We start from the raw sequence: 18,324 nt of genomic DNA on the forward strand, positions 1-18,324 counted from the left end.
GAAAGGTCTCTGATTACATAATTTAATTCATGTTGAGTAAAGCGTTCTGGCTGCTCCATGAGGTGCATACTCATCTTGACTTGAGGTCTCCATGTCTTCGCCAGTAGCTTCAGCTCCATAGTCTACATATTCTACTTCATTTTCATCCAATCCAGACAACAGTGGTACAATAACTGGCAAGGTACCATCATGTAGAACTGGTGTAATTGCAGATTCAAGTTCAGAGTAATTAATATTATGTTTGTTCTCTGTAGAAAAGCCCTTCAGTTTGACAAAACAAAAGTAGCAGTCATCACTATGATTTTTGGGTTCTCTCCAAATCATGGGAACAGCAAATGGCATAGCCACTTTCCTCATATTCAACCAGTCATGAAGACCACCATTTGAACAACTTGAGCATATCACATGAGGGGCCCAGCATACATTGAAAATGCAAAAATAATGTAATAACAAAAATACTTCTATCTCAGAAACTTTATGTGATAAAGCAAAACTAAGCATATTTTTGGAATCAGCACATCAATAACCATAAATCAGACATATTACCTTTGCTGATGATTTTTTTGTGTTGACCAGTGTGATTTTGTGCCATATAACTATTTGGTTTATGGGCATAAAAATTAAAAGTTCGGAAATGTTCCTACTTATTTGTTACACTTTTGTTATTTTCATTAACCCCTTCACGACCGGCCGATTTTTCGCTTTCCGTTTTTTTTTTTCTCCATTCTTTTTCTGAGAGACGTAACTTTTTTATTTTTCAGTCAATATGGTCATGTGAGGGCTCATTTTTTGCGGAACGAGCTGTACTTTTAAATGAAACCATCAGTTTTCCCATATAGTGTACTAGAAAATGGCAAAAAAATTCCAAATGCTGAAAAATTGCAAAAAAAGTGCGATAGCACTATGGTTTTTGAGATATTTTATTCACTGTGTTCACTATATGGTAAAACTGATGTGTGGGTGTGATGCCTCAGGTCAGTGCGAGTTCGTAGACACCAAACATGTATAGGTTTACTTTTATATAAGGGGTGAAAACAAAATCGGAAGTTTGTCCGAAAAAAGTGGCGCACGTTTTACGCCATATTCCGTGACCCGTAGCGTTCTCATTTTTCGGGATCTTAGGCTCAATGACGGCTTATTTTTTGCGTCTCGAGCTGACGTTTTTAATGGTACCATTTTTGCGCAGATGCTACGTTTTGATCGCCTCTTATTGCATTTTGCGCAAAAGTTGTGGCGACAAAAAAACGTTGTTTTGACGTTTGGAATTTTTTTGCCGCTACGCCGTTTACTGATCAGATTAATTGATTTTATATTTTGATAGATTGGGCGTTTCTGAACGCGGCGATACCAAATGTGTGTATACTTTTTATTTTTTTAACCCTTTAATTTTCAATGGGGCGAATGGGGGGTGATTTGAACTTTTAGGTTTTTTTGTTTTTTTTTAATTTTTTAAAACTTATTTTTTAACTTTTTTTTTTTATTTTACTAGTCCCCCTAGGGGGCTATTGCGATCAGCATTCCGATCGCTCTGCAGTATCTGCTGATCACAGCTGCAAGGCTGTAAACAGCAGATACGCTCTCTTTCTCTTTTGCTGTGCCCCGGGCACAGCGAAAGTGAAACTAAGTCAGGTGTAGTACAGGAGTCATCACATGACCCTGTGCTACCATGACAACTATCGGGAGTAACGTGATCGCGTCACGTGACTTCCGGTTTCGGCGGTAAGTAAAAACTTTACCGCGATCGCGCTTATAATGGCGCTGTCATGTATTGACAGCGCCATATAAGGGGTTAATCGGCACGAGCAGATAACGATTCTGCTCGTGCCTAGCAGGCACACATCTCAGCTGTGAAAATCAGCTGAGATGTGTGCCGATCGCGGCATGCTGCCGCCGGAGGACCGCGGGCAGTAACATTATGTCATTTAGGACGTAATTTTACGGCCCGCGGTCGTTAAGGGGTTAATAAGTCAAGTCATATTCACCAAAATTTACCATTATCATGAAGTAACAATGTGTCATGAAAATAACATTCTCAGAATCACTAGGAAATATTGAAGCGTTCCAGAGTTTTTACCTTATAAAGTGACACTGGTCAGAATTGTAAAATGTGGCCTGATTATTAAGGTAAAAACAGCCTCGGGGTGAAGGGGTTAAAAGGCGCCCAATAATTCTGCACATGTAAATGTTCTAAAAAAGACAAAACCTCACTTTTACCTTCCTAAATATTCAGGTTTATTAACCTTTTGGAATGACTTACAAAACTGTGGTTGTTGAATAACAAAATGGATCATGAAAAAGTACAAATTGCCTAATAATTGTGCACACAGTAGAAATGAACCACGGCTTTCTATGTGCCTAAACTGCGCCTCCTCGAGTCTTCAATTTTACAAAATAATTGTGACTTGAACCATTACAACTCTTGGGCTTGCTCACAAAAGCATATAAATCCATCCGATAAAAAAAGGGATTGCACTTGGACCAATGTTATTCAACGAGACAATGCAAATTTGCATTTCATTTCCTTTAATTTCATTTGGTGTATTTGGTCGGAGACAAAAATTGAAATATGCTGCGATTCGACTCCAAATCGGTAGATGCCATATAGACCATTAGTTATAGCATCCAATTTTTACAGATATATTACAATTCTGTAACATGAGAAATGTAAATGGTCCCGTAAAAGATCTATAGCTGCTAAGCAAAAAAAACCTGAATGACAGGTGAGAAAAAAAATCGTCCCACCTTTCTGGATGACAATGGGACCGATTTTTTTTATAAGCATCTGTGACTCCAGCCTAAAGGGTGCTTTACATGCTGCGACCTCACTAGCGATCTCGTTAGCGATGTAACACGCCAGATCGCACATATGATTTGCCGAGATCGCACATGTGACCGGCGCTAAAAAAATGACCTATGTGCGATCTCGGCAAATATTATCTGCGATCTGGTGTGTTACATCGCTAACGAGATCGTGTAGAGCACCCTTTAGGCTATGCTCACATGAATCATTTTTTTTTTTTACAACATTTTTTAATGCAAATTAAAAGCTGATTTTTATGTATTTCAGAAATCTCTTGCACACACTTTTTTCTTCATGACTGAATTTGAGATCTGCAGCATTTTTTAAATCTGTATGATGTCAAATATTTCAGAGCTTTGCAGTTTTTTTAATTCCTAGAACACAATGGGAAAGTGAAAATATGCACACATGTAATACACACTTAAAGAAACAATGCAAAAAAACGAAACTCAGCAGTAACACTGTGTGTGAACATGACCTTAGTGTTTTTGAACTCTGTAGTGTCATTTCTTTCAGCGTTCTATCAATTCTGCAACAATTAAGTAAATTGGGTTAATTGCGTTTTTTACATGTCCAAGTCAGGGTTTAAATTAGGTTGCTTTGACAACACTTTACCGATATAGTCACATGTGGGTAAGATGCGTTTTTAGTGCGTTTCTGCAGCGGAATCATACTTAAAACGCAAATGCATTCTTTACGTTTATGGATTTTCCATGTTTAATGCAATTCTATGGGGAAAATCCACACATAAATGATGGATTCACACGATGGTATGGCATCCGGTGCAAGTGCATCGGATGCGATATGCTAATGACCCTCGGCTCCCACTCTGCTACCAGCGAGAGCCAAGTGTCATGCAACTGTGATCTGATCCTGCGATCGGATTACAGCTACGGAGGAGAGGGTGGGCGCTGCGGAGGTTGAGGTATTAATCTACCCATCTCCTCCATTGTCAGTGTGACGCCCTGGGCAAGCCAGGGGTCACAGGTCATCACACCACCACACCCTACATCCCAGTTAGGAACACCTAGGCTACTAAAATCCTTGTTGCCTTCCTCCAGGGGCTGATGTTCACACCAGGGGGTGGGCCAGGCGGTTGGCTCCGCCCACTGAGGAGTTCACAGCCCTGGAGGCGGGAAGAACCAGGCAGAACAGTGAGGGAAGTGAAGGAGTAAACAGTGGAGTGGTAGAGGAGCTAAGTGAAGTGAAAGTGAAGTAGTAGTGGAGCAAAGAAGAAAAGAGTAAAAGTGAGAGTAGAAAAGCCTGAAGTAGGTCCAGCTGTGTGCAGGACAGAGTCAGCAAGGTCAGCAACGGCGGTGACAGTCTGGAGGGGGACTGCTCGGAGTTTTCTGGAAGGACCGCGGACGGGTAGTGGCCCGGCGGTCTGGAGCAGTATACGAAGAACAGTCAGCACCAGGGCAGGGGCCTCTCGGACCCCGGCAAGGCTACGAGTCGCCGTAAATTTGCCAAATCCGTCAGTGAAGGGGACGTCTGTCTCCAAACAACCAAGTCCCGATTGAAGGCAACAGTCCAACCATTGAGGAGAGACACCGCCACCGCCAGGGCACCAGTTTCTCAGGGCCAGTGCCTGCGGGCAAAGTAGGGCTCCTCCGGCCCATATCCAAGCCGGGGAGCGGGTTACCGGTGGGAACCCATCGCTACCAACACAGAAACATTAGGTGCAGGACAAAGGGACATCACCGTCACCTACTGGGAGAGCAAGTGCAGCCGTCCGTGGGAACCGTCTTTCCAGCCGTGTGGTTTACCGAAAAACTGTGTCAACGTCTCAGGCTGAGCGAGTACCACAGTGCCGCAAGGCACAGCGCTGCCCCCGCGTCCTTGCGCCCACCAAGCCCTGCATCTCCCACTTCATCACTGGGCCCCGGGATCACCAACCCCTACCCACGGAGGGGCAATACAACAACTGGCTGCTCCACATCATCACTCCCGGGATTCCCATACAGAGCAGCGGTGGTGTCAACAAATCACCACAACCGTGGGTGGCGTCACGGACAATATACTTTATCCCAAAACCCAATCCTCTTTCACTCACGGGCGAGGAGCGCCGCTCGAGACCCCCGGGATCCGGCCCACCGCTCGAGCCACCACTGAGCAGCAGCAGCCGGACCCGAGCAGAGGGGTGAGCGCAGTGCTGACACCCTCCTCCCCGCCCGCGACAACTTGGCGTCACGAACAGGATCTTACCGCTCTGCCGTTGGGTAGAGGTGCGCCTTGTGACCGCCTGAGGTATCCGGCTGAAAAATTTCAGAAGTCGCCATCTTTCAAAAGTTCCCGCTCGAGCGTCTTCTCGAGTAGCAGAGGCGCGAAGGCCAAAACTCCGCCCCAAGAGAGGAGGGGCCGGAAAGAGCTAAGGGGGACGCGATGGCGGCTGGCTGCATGTGAACGCAGCTATAAAAGCAGGGATGCCAGGACTCTGCAGACATCTTGTTCCTGGGAAAAGCCGCCAGCAACATGTGGATGCCGTCCCGCGACACCGTAGCCCCCGCGCCAGGAACCGCGGCGTGGGTGGAAATCCGGACCGCGCAGCTCTACCAACGGCTGCAGGTCAAGATGCAGCTCCTCATGGAGGAGTGGGAGGCCGACATGGCGGACGTTATAGCAGCCGTGCGGAGACGCGAGGGGGAAGCGGAGGAAGGGAGGGTGAGTGACCCACGCCCCGATGCCCTGGAAGGGCCCGTCATCGCGGCTGCGGGACCTGGTCCAAGCCCTCTCCCCCCGCTGCCTCCCTCGCCACCCGTCTCGGAGGCCGTGACCCCGCCACTAGGCCTGCTACCACCGCAACCGGTAGCAATACCCAGCGTCCCCGCCCAGGCGGGCCGACCTGTAGCCGGAGCCCGTAGTCGACCGGAGGTGTTGCCCTGGAAGGTCCCAAAGACTGAACCGGAGGCATCCCCTGAAAAGTCCCCCGAGCCGGAGCTGATGACCCGCTCCGAGCCGAAGGCCCAGCAGTGGAAAGCCCCTATGCCCATCTCCCACACCTCGGCTGAGGTAGCGCCGGGTTGTTGCTGTAAGGCAGCGCCCAAGGCCAAGACACCGCGGGACCCGCCGCCCAGATTCCTGACAGTGGGCAACGTCCAGAATGTCCCGCGGGGCCCGACCCGTGCGCCGGAGCTCGCAGCAGCGCCATATTGGGATAGGGAGCCAGTACCGTTGGGCCTAGAGATCGGTGAACGGGAGAAGAAGAAGGCCGAGCTGGTGGCCCGAGCGATAAGGGAGAAGGAGAATCTTCGCCAGGCCACGTTCCGTGTCCGGGGCCCGCTGTACGTGGGGCAGGTGAGGCGGTTTGATGTCCGCCGGGGCTATGGGTTTTCTTTATGAACCGGGCCTGGAGGCCGAAGTGTTTGTAGCCCGGCGGGATGTAAATGCCCACCTGCCTGAAGAACATCCCGGCCGCAACCTGATGCCGGGTGACATTGTCCAGTATACCCGGCACTGTGGAGAGAGGGGGTGGTTCACCCTGGATGCCAAACAGAGGGGCGGCCAAGAGGGTCAAGTGATTCCTGCACCCCCTCCCTCGGATGAAGCCGGCTACCCGGAGTAGGGCAGCGGATGCCTGCTGCAGCAGTCCCCGTTGGGACCACCATTGTGTGAAGTTATGTTTGAAAAGTTTGAAAAAGTTTAAAGTAATGATAAGCAAAATGATTACCGTGAAAGTCATCTGATTAACCATGATTGAACCGGCCGGAGCCGGCACCGTTGTCCCCGTGGGGACCGTTTAAAAAAAAAGTTTTGCATGAGGAACTGCTCATGGACAAGCCCGAGAACTTGCAGGGCAACCACAAACGTTAGTGGCTTGTAAATAAGTTGTTTACCGTTACCGTTTCCGCAGTTGCCGCCTCCGGAGAGGCAGGTTGGAGGGAGGGCCCTCAGCAGAGCAGGCTGGGGCCCAGCCACCACAGGAACCGGTGGCTACCCTCTGGAGGGGAAGGACAGATCCCGCTCGGGTGACTTTGTGCTGGACTTGGGTCAAGGGGTGCTGCCTGGGTTTTAGGGGCAGCATCAGGGCCAGGTTGCTTGGGTGGGAGAGAGCGGAAACCGTAACCGTGAACCGTTTGCAACGTTTAAGTAAAGTGCCTCCCGTTATGGGAAGAAGTAATAAAAATGTATATATGTTATCGTTTTACTTTTATATATTTACAGAAAATAAAACCGGTGTTGGACGGGCAGCCCGCAGACGGTCTGCATTTTGCTAAGGGGGAATGTGACGCCCTGGGCAAGCCAGGGGTCACAGGTCATCACACCACCACACCCTACATCCCAGTTAGGAACACCTAGGCTACTAAAATCCTTGTTGCCTTCCTCCAGGGGCTGATGTTCACACCAGGGGGTGGGCCAGGCGGTTGGCTCCGCCCACCAAGGAGTTCACAGCCCTGGAGGCGGGAAGAACCAGGCAGAACAGTGAGGGAAGTGAAGGAGTAAACAGTGGAGTGGTAGAGGAGCTAAGTGAAGTGAAAGTGAAGTAGTAGTGGAGCAAAGAAGAAAAGAGTAAAAGTGAGAGTAGAAAAGCCTGAAGTAGGTCCAGCTGTGTGCAGGACAGAGTCAGCAAGGTCAGCAACGGCGGTGACAGTCTGGAGGGGGACTGCTCGGAGGTTGCTGGAAGGACCGCGGACGGGTAGTGGCCCGGCGGTCTGGAGCAGTATACGAAGAACAGTCAGCACCAGGGCAGGGGCCTCTTGGACCCCGGCAAGGCTAGGAGTCGCCGTAAATTTGCCAAATCCGTCAGTGAAGGGGACGTCTGTCTCCAAACAACCAAGTCCCGATTGAAGGCAACAGTCCAACCATTGAGAAGAGACACCGCCACCGCCAGGGCACCAGTTTCTCAGGGCCAGCGCCTGCGGGCAAAGTAGGGCTCCTCCGGCCCATATCCAAGCCGGGGAGCGGGTTACCGGTGGGAACCCATCGCTACCAACACAGAAACATTAGGTGCAGGACAAAGGGACATCACCGTCACCTACTGGGAGAGCAAGTGCAGCCGTCCGTGGGAACCGTCTTTCCAGCCGTGTGGTTTACCGAAAAACTGTGTCAACGTCTCAGGCTGAGCGAGTACCACAGTGCCGCAAGGCACAGCGCTGCCCCCGCGTCCCTGCGCCCACCAAGCCCTGCATCTCCCACTTCATCACTGGGCCCCGGGATCACCAACCCCTACCCACGGAGGAGCAATACAACAACTGGCTGCTCCACATCATCACTCCCGGGATTCCCATACAGAGCAGCAGTGGTGTCAACAAATCACCACAACCGTGGGTGGCGTCACGGACAATATACTTTATCCCAAAACCCAATCCCCTTTCACTCACGGGCGAGGAGCGCCGCTCGAGACCCCCGGGATCCGGCCCACCGCTCGAGCCACCACTGAGCAGCAGCAGCCGGACCCGAGCAGAGGGGTGAGCGCAGTGCTGACACCCTCCTCCCCGCCCGCGACATCAGCTTGTGCGTATATCGCACTGCACTCGGATGACATTCGAGTGCAGTCCGATGTTTCACTCGCATCCATAGACTTGTATGGGTGTGAGTGACAGAATCTCGCTGACAATCGCAGCATGTTGCGACTTTTCGCTCATCCAGAATCTGGTTGAGAAAAAAGCTGATCTTCTGTTCTCTCTCACTGAATAACATTGGTCCGAGTGCAATGCGAGATTTTCTCGCATTGCACTTGTCCAAGTCATTCGCTCGGTTGAGTGTACCCAAAAACTCAGAGTACTTGACAAGTTGTGGATTTCAATCAACAGCACAGTGGGCATGAGATTTCTGTATATCTTATCTACTATTTTAGAATTATAACACGCTGCATTTTTTAACCTAACACAGAGATATTCTATGCTAGAAGCGACGAATATGATGCCTAATAAGGTAACACATAGGTCCGGGGTGCTGACATACAGCCTACGAATTTCAAAAACATACCGCAAGTACTAATCAACTACATTAATTCTCTGCGTCTGCTTCTTCTGGTTTTCAGCCAATATATAGAGGTATTTTTTGCATTTTTCATTTACCTGGGTCAGGTTCTGTTCGGAGGCAAAGCCCAGACCATATACTGTATTTGCTCGACTGTCAGCCCACTGTCCAAATTTCTGCGAAGTCTTAGTGAAGGTCATGTTTGGGGTAATAGTGCTGTTGATAATAGCCTGTAAAATACATTAGTCACACTCAGAAAAAAGCCAATTTACTCTGCATTGTCCAACACATATCACCCGACCCAATACCTCACCTTTGTGCCACCCACACTAATGATCCGATACACATTTCTCGTAGCATCATAGAAGTACGATACAGTAGCAGCATGTTTGCTGGCTGGAATCCAGTTCTTTTTTGTCACAGGATCAATTTGAAAAACATGGGCTCGGGTGCTGAAAATGGGCTGCTCCCTAGAAAAGAAATGGTTACTATTTATAAGCATATTTTGTGAGAAACTGAACTGTAATAACATTTCTGTACCAACGTCTGTTTGAGACCTTCTGGTTACACATGCAAAATCTGCAGAATGTCCTAAAATCTGTAACGATTTTGTTCCAGAAACTGTAGAGGAAATTTTGAGTACCGTAATTCTATTTACTTAGACATAAGCAGAAAGGATTTTTATACCTTAAAGGGAGCCTGTCAGGTCCTCCATGCCCTTAACCCAGCAGCATTCAAGGCTGTATGCCCAAATTCCCTGTCTAAAGTAAAGAGCTCTGTAAAATGCTAGTTTCTAAAATCAATGTTTAAAAAATGACTTATAAACTGCGCTGTTCCTATGCTAATAAGGGCTGTAACCAGCCGATGGAGTGTTAGTTCCCCTGACTAGTCGGCCCTCTTTCCATGTTATCGCGCCCCTGTGAGTGTGATAATATGATTTCCACGAACCAACTTCACCACCAGCTCCTAGAAATCTAGCGCATGCGTGCAACTTTGTTCACTCAGATTGAACCTCTTCTAAAGCCGGGTGTACACATCCTGGTGTCAGACAAAAGTGGAAGGGTCAGTTTATGGAGGATATTAGTCTTAGATCAATTGCCGAATAGAAAGCACGGGTAGGGTATGTGCGCACGTTGCTTTTTACCTGCTTTTTACCTGCTTTTTTGCTGCTTTTTCTTCTGCGCTGTTTAATGCCAAAATGGATGTGTTCTTCTATTCAAGCAAAGTCTATGGGAATTTGGGTTTCTTGTTCACACTATGTTGTTCAAAATGCTGCCTTTTTGTGGCAGAACTTTGGTCAAAAACTCAGCTTTGCAGTGCAAAACCCAAATGGCAAAAACAATTGACATGTTGCTTCTTTGAAAAGCTGAGTTTTTGACCAAAGTTCTGCCACAAAAAGGCAGCATTTTGAACAACATAGTGTGAACAAGAAACCCAAATTCCCATAGACTTTGCTTGAATAGAAGAACACATCCATTTTGGCATTAAACAGCGCAGAAGAAAAAGCAGCAAAAAAGCAGGTAAAAAGCAACGTGCGCACATACCCTTAGGGTGATAGACAGAGATGAGGGAGGAGATCTATGGTGGTGCAGAACTGTGGAAAGCTTTGTGGGTGAGAAATAAGTTTATATTGTACTTTGTAGCAGATAGGTAACTAGTGTAATGACTAGTACAAGCTGGAGGCATCAGTGTAGCAGCTGGACACCTATGGTGTGTGCACAGGATGTTTTTTTCTGGAGGATTGTGCCACAGGAAACACCTGAAAAACACTCACATGAACATATACTTTTGCTGTGCATATCCTCAGGCTTTTGAATGACTTTTAACTGCTCAGGTATTTAAAGGGAACCTGTCAGGTACCTTATGTATTCTAATCTTGAAGCAGGGTGATGTGTGGCCTAGTAACCCCTTCCTACCCATCCCTGTGTTGTAATAGTGTGCAATATGAAGGTCCATCATAAAACCCCAATGTGGCAATTTCCAATAGTCTCATATTAGGAGGCAAATATTTTTACTACAAATCTTACCAATACTCTAGGGAACAAATACCCATCTCCAGAAATCTAATACCTGTAACTTTCTGTATTATCTTTCACTAGCTATAGTACCCAGCATTGCCCGAGATAGTAACTGTCTTGCTCCCACTGTCCCTCTGTCCCATTGTCTGTCTGTCTCCCTCTCTGTCTGTCTCTTTGTCTGTCTGTCTCTTTCCCTGTTTGTTTCTTTGTCTATCTGTCTCTGTTTTTCTGTCTCTCCCTGTCTGTCTGTTTCTTTCCGTCTGTCTCTTTCCCTGTTTGTCTTTTTTTGTTTTTATAAACTGTTTATTTATTTGCACCCTGTTTGTCTCTTTCCCTGTCTGTTTCTTTCCCTGTCTGTCTCTTTCCCTGTCTATCTGTCTCTGTCTGCCTCTGTCTATCTGTATCTTTTCCTGTCTGTCTCTTTCCTGGTCTGTCTCTTTACCTGTCTCTTTCTCTGTCTGTCTCTTTCCCTTTCTGCCTGTCTGGCTCTATCTGACTGTCTCTTTCCCTGTCTGCTTCTTTTCTTGTTTTTCTGTCTCTCTGTCTGTCTGTCTCTCTTCGTGTCTGTCTCTGTGTGTCTCTGTCTCTCCATCGACATCATATTACCTCACACATAAGCTGCTAATAATGTCCTTTGTTTCTATAGCAACCAATTACAGCTCCTATTAATGACCTATAGCTCCCAGTTCCATTGACTTTAATGGAGGCAGGTTTTTTGGCGAATAACTGTAAAGTGCGGGGTTAAAATTTTCCCTCAAAACATAGTCACGTTCTCTGAGTCACATGAGGCGTCTGTTTAAAAGTTCGTGATTGTAAATGCGACGGTGCAAATTCCTTTAGCGGACATACATACACACACATACATAAACACACACACATACATACATACATACACTCAGCTTTATATATTAGATATCATCATGGTGTGACAGAGAGTTACAAAATCTCACTGCTGTTACTGTAAAGAATCATCAGTGATGATGGTGAAACCTTAGGGGTACTTTACACGCTGTGACATCGCTGCCGATATATCATCAGGGTCACCTCGTTAGTGACACACATCCGGCACCAGTAGCGACATCGCAGTGTGTAAAACAAATGAGCAATGATCAAAAAGCACAAAAACATGTAAAATCATTGACACGTCGTTCATTTCCATAATATCGGTGCTGCTGCAGGTACGATGTTGTTTGTCGTTCCAGCGGCAGCACACATCGCTATGTGTGACGCCGCTGGAACGACAACCATCACCTTACCTATGTCCACCGGAAAAGGAGGAAGGAAGGAGGTGGGCGGCATGTTACGGCCGCTCATCTCCTCCCCTCCTTTTCTATTGGGCGGCGGTTCAGTGACGCTGCTGTGACGTTGCTATGACGCTGAACGAACCGCCCCCTTAGAAAGGAGGCGGTTCGCCGGTCACAGCGACGTCGCAGACCAGGTATGTGCGTGTGACGCTGCCGTAGCGATAATGTTCGCTACGGCAGCGATCATCACATATCGGCCATGCGACGGGGGCCGGTGGTATCGTGATCGACATCGCTAGCAATTGCTAGTGATGTCGCAGCGTGTAAAGCCCGCCTTAGACATACAGCATTCCTCTCGGATATATTTCCAGGCTTTGATAAAAACAATGATTAAAAAGATGTCAACTATCCATTAATATATTTGTACATTGTAATAAGACCAAAACCTATGTTTTTCCAAACTAAATAACCCCAAGTTTAATAACCGAACTTGGTAATGCAGTCCACCCATTCCCTTAATAACCTTGGTTGCTGTTCTCTGCACCCGCTCTAGTCTAGCTATGTCCTCATACATCGGAGACCAAAATTGTGCACAGTATTCTAAGTGTGGTCGCACTAGTGACTCTGTAAAAGGGTAAAACTATAGTTGTAGCCCAAAGTTTTGACACTGACACAAATTTTGTTTTTTTACAAAGTTTGCTGCTTCAGTGATATAATATCATTTAATCAGATTTTTCTATGGTTACTGAAGTACAATTAAGTATTTCATATATTTTTAAACTTCTGCCAAATATGCCAAGTGCATATACAGACTCAATCTTTACAGTGTTGAACGTTATAATTCAACACGTTTGCTATTTGCCCTGACATGTTGGAAATCAGCTTCTGGGGCAAATTATGGCTGATGGCAACCTATTTCTGCCGAATCATTTCCTACAGTTAACCAAAATTTCTCTTTTTTTGTGTGCTCACCTGCCTTTGGAGGATTAACCACAGATTTACAGAGTTTACTGGCCAAGGATCCAAAGTGTCAATTTTTTTTACTTAGCCACTATGTTATCACTTTTGCCTGGGGACATGGTCTCCATCATGCAGGAAGAAGCATTGTCCATTAACGAATTGCTCCTGGATCATTGGGAGAAGTTGTTCTAAGGCGGGCTTTGCACGTTGCGACATCGCAAGCCGATGCTGCGATGTCGCACGCGATAGTCCCCGCCCCCGTCGCAGTAGCGATATCCTTGTGATAGCTGCCGTAGCGAACATTATCGCTACGGCAGCTTCACATGGACTCACCTGTCCTGCGACCGTTGCTCTGGCCGGCGACCCACCTCCTTATTAAGGGGGCGGGTCGTGCGAGGTCACTGCGATGTCACACGGCAGGCGGTCAATAGGAGCGGAGGGGCGGAGATGAGCGGGATGTAAACATCCCGCCCACCTCCTTCCTTCCGCATATCCTACGGAAGCCGCGGTGAAGCAGGTAGGAGATGTTCCTCGCTCCTGCGACTTCACACACAGCGATGTGTGCTGCTGCAGGAGCGAGGAACAACATCGGACCGTCGCGTCAGTGTAATTATGGATTACGCCGACGCTGCACCGATGATACGATTAGGACGATTTTGCGCTCGTTAATCGTATCATCTAGGCTTTACACACTACGATGTCGCATGCGATGCCGGATGTGCGTCACTTTCAATTTGACCCCACCGACATCGCACCTGCGATGTCGTAGTGTGCAAAGCCGGCCTTAGAGTATATTTAGATACCATTCTTTATTCTTTGCAGTGTTCTTAGCCAAAATTGTGGTGAGCCGACTCTCTTGGATGAAAAGCAACCCCACATAAGGTCTTTGGATGCTTTACTGCTGGCATAACACAGGATTAATGCTAACGCTCACTTTTTCTTCTCCAGATAATCATTCTTTCAGATTTTCCATAAAGCCCAAAACAGCCTTGTAACGTTTACAGTTGGTGAGGTCGGCGAATGGGAGTGGACCCACTGGACCACACAGGAAACCCAAATTACCCTTTAGAAGAAAAAAAAAACAAAAACCTTATATAAAAAAAACCCTTAAAAGATATTTTATTGAGTGCATTTAAAATTAGATATCCAAAAAACAACAAACACACAAATACAATCAGGTAAACTGCTACAGTTTTAGAGGCGGGATTTGGCCGAATTGCCCTCTTCCTTTCCCTACCTTACCACGGAAGTTGGCACCATTGCGAAATGGCGCCCCCCACACAACGACGACTCATTGTCTTTTCCCTGTGCTTGTTTAAAGTGCAGCTGATCTGGGAATATGGGAGTGCTGGGGATGCATCTGACTGTTAAATATATATACCCATATTTATGACTAATTATGAGATGGTCACTCTCACAAAAATGGATTAAGTACCTATTACCAGAAGGGACCCACAAATCTGCAAGTCCCTAACTGTCTATGGGAAAGGACGTATCCCCAAATAAAATAGACAGTGTTTTCTTATATCCCTTATGCCTATCTAGGTGATACAATTTTTGTCCCTCGGTCCCTAATAATCATGCAATAAGTGTATGTACATTATTCAAAATATATATAAATATACAGAAGGTGATGTGAGCCAAAATATTCAAATGCCATAAATTTCATTAGTGGCATAGATCAAAAATTGAGGCTATATAAGGTCAAAAAGTGCCACGCGGGTCTAAAAATATTGATTAATGTGTCCACAATTGAAAATTGATAAATTGAAAAATATTGATAATATAAGAAATAGCACTCATATGTAAACAATACTCTCCGAGCAGCAAATGGACCTGCAAACAAAGAGGATACTCATATGTAAACCATACTCTCAGAGCAGCAGATGGACCTGAAAACATAGAGGATACTCATATGTAAACTATACTCTCAGAGCAGCAGATGGACCTGAAAACATAGAGGATACCCATATGTAAACAATACTCTCAAAGCAGCAGATGGACCCAAAAAAATGAGGTGAGTAGTGCGATCAGCTGAGCTGTCACTGAGGTTACCCGCGGCCACCGCTGCATCCATCGCTGGATCCAGATAACCTCAGTGACAGCTCAGCTGATCGCGCGGCTGTCTTCATTTGCTGCGTGGAGGTGACAGGAGTGGCGGTGTCTGCTGCAGCTCCGGTCACCTCCATGCAGCAGAGCTGGAAGCGACGCTGCAGCATCCTGGATTACGCCGGACATGGAGGGCTTTTTGGGGCTTATTAAATTGTTGAACCAGGGAATTTGTTAGTGTTTTTTATTTCTAATAAATGATTTTTTCAGGTGTGTTTATTTACTGTAACTTACAGATTAATCATGGAGGGTATCTCATGGAGACGCCTGACATGATTAATCTAGGACTTATTGGCAGCTATGGGCTGCCAATAACTCCTTATTACCCCGATTTGCCAACGCACCAGGGCAAATCGGGAAGAGCCGGGTACTGTCCCAGAACTGTCGCATCTAATGTATGCGGCAATTCTGGGCGGCTGTTGGCTGATATTGTTAGGCTGGGGGGCTCCCCATAACGTGGAGCTCCCCATCCTGAGAATACCAGCCTTCAGCCGTATGGCTTTATCTGGCTGGTTTTAAAATTGGGGGGACCGCACGCCGTTTTTTAAAATTATTTATTTATTTCTCTGCTCCATAGTGACACGCCCACCGGCGGCTGTGATTGGTTGCAGTTAGACAGCTGTCACTCAGCGTGTGGGCGTGTCTCACTGCAACCAATCATATTTGCCGGTGGGCGGGGAAAGCAGGGAATATGAGATTGTTTAATGAGCGGCCGGCTTTTTCAAAAGAGGAAAAGCCGCCGGAGTTTAGAGAACAGCCGTGCAGCGCTGCGCCGGAGATCGGGGAACGGTGAGTACGAGAGAGGGGGGGAAACTGAGCGACAGACAGCGAGAGGGACAGATAAGACAGAGAGACCGACCGACAGACATAGAGAGAGACCGACCGACGGACTGAGGGAGAGAATGAAACAGAAAAAGAAAAAAGACCGACATCACATGAAAAAAGCAAAAAACGTACAGGGAACAAACAGAGATGCGTCCGTGTCACTCGGACGTGCGCACAGACCCATTGACTTTCATTGGGTCCGTGCTGCGTGTTGCGTGCTGAAAACGGACATGTATCCGTGCAAAACGGAGACACAAACGTAGCACGCACACGGACCCATGGACCTTAATGAAAAACGCACGTGTCCTCAACACATTAAATAACATTGGTGCACGTTTGGCCGTGTCTCCGGTATATACGGAAACGGACCAAACACGCACGTGTATCACGGACGTGTGAAGGGGGCCAAAAGGTGCTTTACACACTGTGACATCGCTAGCTATTGCTAGCGATGTTGCGAGCGATAGCACCTGCCCCCATCGTATGTGCAATATGTGTTGATCGCTGCCGTAGCGATAATGTTCGCTACGTCAGCGTCACATGCACATACCTTGTCAGCGACGTCGCTGTGACCGCCAAACAATCCCTCCCTCAAAGGGGAGGTGCGTTCGGCGTCATAGCGACGTCACTGCGGCGTCACTAAGCGGCCGGCCAATAGAAGCGGAAGGGCGGAGATGAGCGGGACGTAACATCTCGCCCACCTCCTTCCTTCCTTCTTTTCCGGTGGACGTTGGTAAGGAGATGTTCGTCGCTCCTGCGGTGTCACACGTAGCGATGTGTGGTGCCGCAGGAATGAAGAACAACATCGCTACTCACCAGACAACAATATTTGGTTTTTGGACGACCTCTCCAACACCAACGATTTTTACCACTTTTGCAATCATAGAAGGTTGCTCGTACGTGTCACACGCTGCGATGTCGCTAACGACGCCGGATGTGCGTCACATACACCGTGACCCCGACGATAAATCGTTAGCGATATCGCAGCTTGTAAAGCCCCCTTCTGAGTGCTGCTGCTGTTTTAAAACACACCCCATTGAGGGAGCCCCTGAAGAACCCGGGGAATATTGGAACCGGGGGGGAAACGCGTTGGACAGAAGGGCAGAAGCAATTCGGCTATTAGAGCTAAGTAATATTATGAGTGATGAGGCCTAGTGCAAAACCTCTGGTTAGACCCTCAGTATTTGTCATTTATTGTACTAATGGAGGTCTATCTAATACTAATATGGATTCAAAAGTGAATATGTCCCTAAATTGAAGGGCAATGGTGTTTAGTGGTGGTGTGTTTAGCCATATGTGTGCACAAAGATTACATGCACAAGGATAAACCTTTGTGGTGTTAGAGTGAGAGTTATGTTTACAGGTCTATCGGCTGCTTTGAGAGTAGTGCTTACATACGAGTTTCCTTATGTTTACAGGTATGGCTGCTAATTGAGAGTATTGTTTACATATGAATGTCCTCTGCATTTAGTGGTCCATCTGCTGCTCTGAGAGTATTGTTTACATATGAATATCCTCTATGTTTACAGGTCCATTTGCTGCTCTGAGAGTATTGGTTACATATGAGTATCCTCTATGTTTACAGGTCCATTTGCTGCTCTGAGAGTATTGTTTACTTATGAGTATCCTCTATGTTTGCAGGTCCATTTGCTTCTCGGAGAGTATTGTTTACATATGAGTATCCTCTATGTTTACAGGTCCATTTGCTGCTCGGAGAGTATTGTTTACATATGATTGCTATCTAATATATAAAGCTGAATGTGTGTATGTGTGTGTGTATGTATGTCTGGGATTGGCATCTGCACCGTCGCAGCTACAGCCACAGAATTTTGCACACTCACACTTCTGGACCCCGAGAGCGTCATAGGCTATGTTTTGAGGGGAAATTTTAACCCCGCACTTTACAGTTATTCACCAAAAAACATGCCTCCATTAAAGCGAATGGAGCTGGGAGCCACAGTGCAGCCAGAACTTCAGAAGAATGCGCAGCCATGCCCTTATATGGAATGTTGGCGTGTCACAATGCAGCCAGGGAAAGAGACAGACACAGACAGGGAAAGAGGCAGACACAGAGGGTAAGAAACAGACATACACAGGTTAAGGGACAGACACAAAGAAACTGACAGGGAAAGAGACAGACAGGGAAAGAGAGAGACAGGTTAAGAGACAGACACAGACAGGTAAAGAGACAGACACAGACAAAGAGACAGAGACAGACACAGGGAAACAGACAGACAGGGAAAGCGAGGGAAAGAGACAGACAGGGTAAGAAACAGACAAAGACAGGTAAAGAGACAGACAAAGAGACAGACACAGGGAAAGAAACAGGGCAAGAGAGGAAAAGAGACAGACAGGGAAAGAGACAGACAGGGAAAGTGACAGAGATAGATAGACAGGGAAAGAGATAGATAGACAGACAGGGAAAGAGATTGAGACAGACGGAGAAAGA

General features: G+C 47.0%; 1 protein-coding gene across 3 annotated transcripts in view; it reads right to left on the minus strand.

Moving 5' to 3' along the window:
- Positions 1-18,324, minus strand: part of HOMER3 (homer scaffold protein 3) — a 229,917-nt gene that overhangs the window by 92,796 nt on the left and 118,797 nt on the right. For all 3 annotated transcript variants that reach the window (XM_075315124.1, XM_075315132.1, XM_075315140.1), the window contains 2 exons: positions 9,033-9,189; positions 8,818-8,949 (listed from right to left, as the gene is read on the minus strand). In XM_075315124.1, the coding sequence (XP_075171239.1) occupies positions 8,818-8,949; positions 9,033-9,189 (289 nt within the window). The remainder of the gene's footprint in view (positions 1-8,817; positions 8,950-9,032; positions 9,190-18,324) is intronic.

Source organism: Anomaloglossus baeobatrachus, chromosome 1, assembly GCF_048569485.1.
Source record: "Anomaloglossus baeobatrachus isolate aAnoBae1 chromosome 1, aAnoBae1.hap1, whole genome shotgun sequence".
Lineage (NCBI taxonomy): Eukaryota > Metazoa > Chordata > Amphibia > Anura > Aromobatidae > Anomaloglossus > Anomaloglossus baeobatrachus.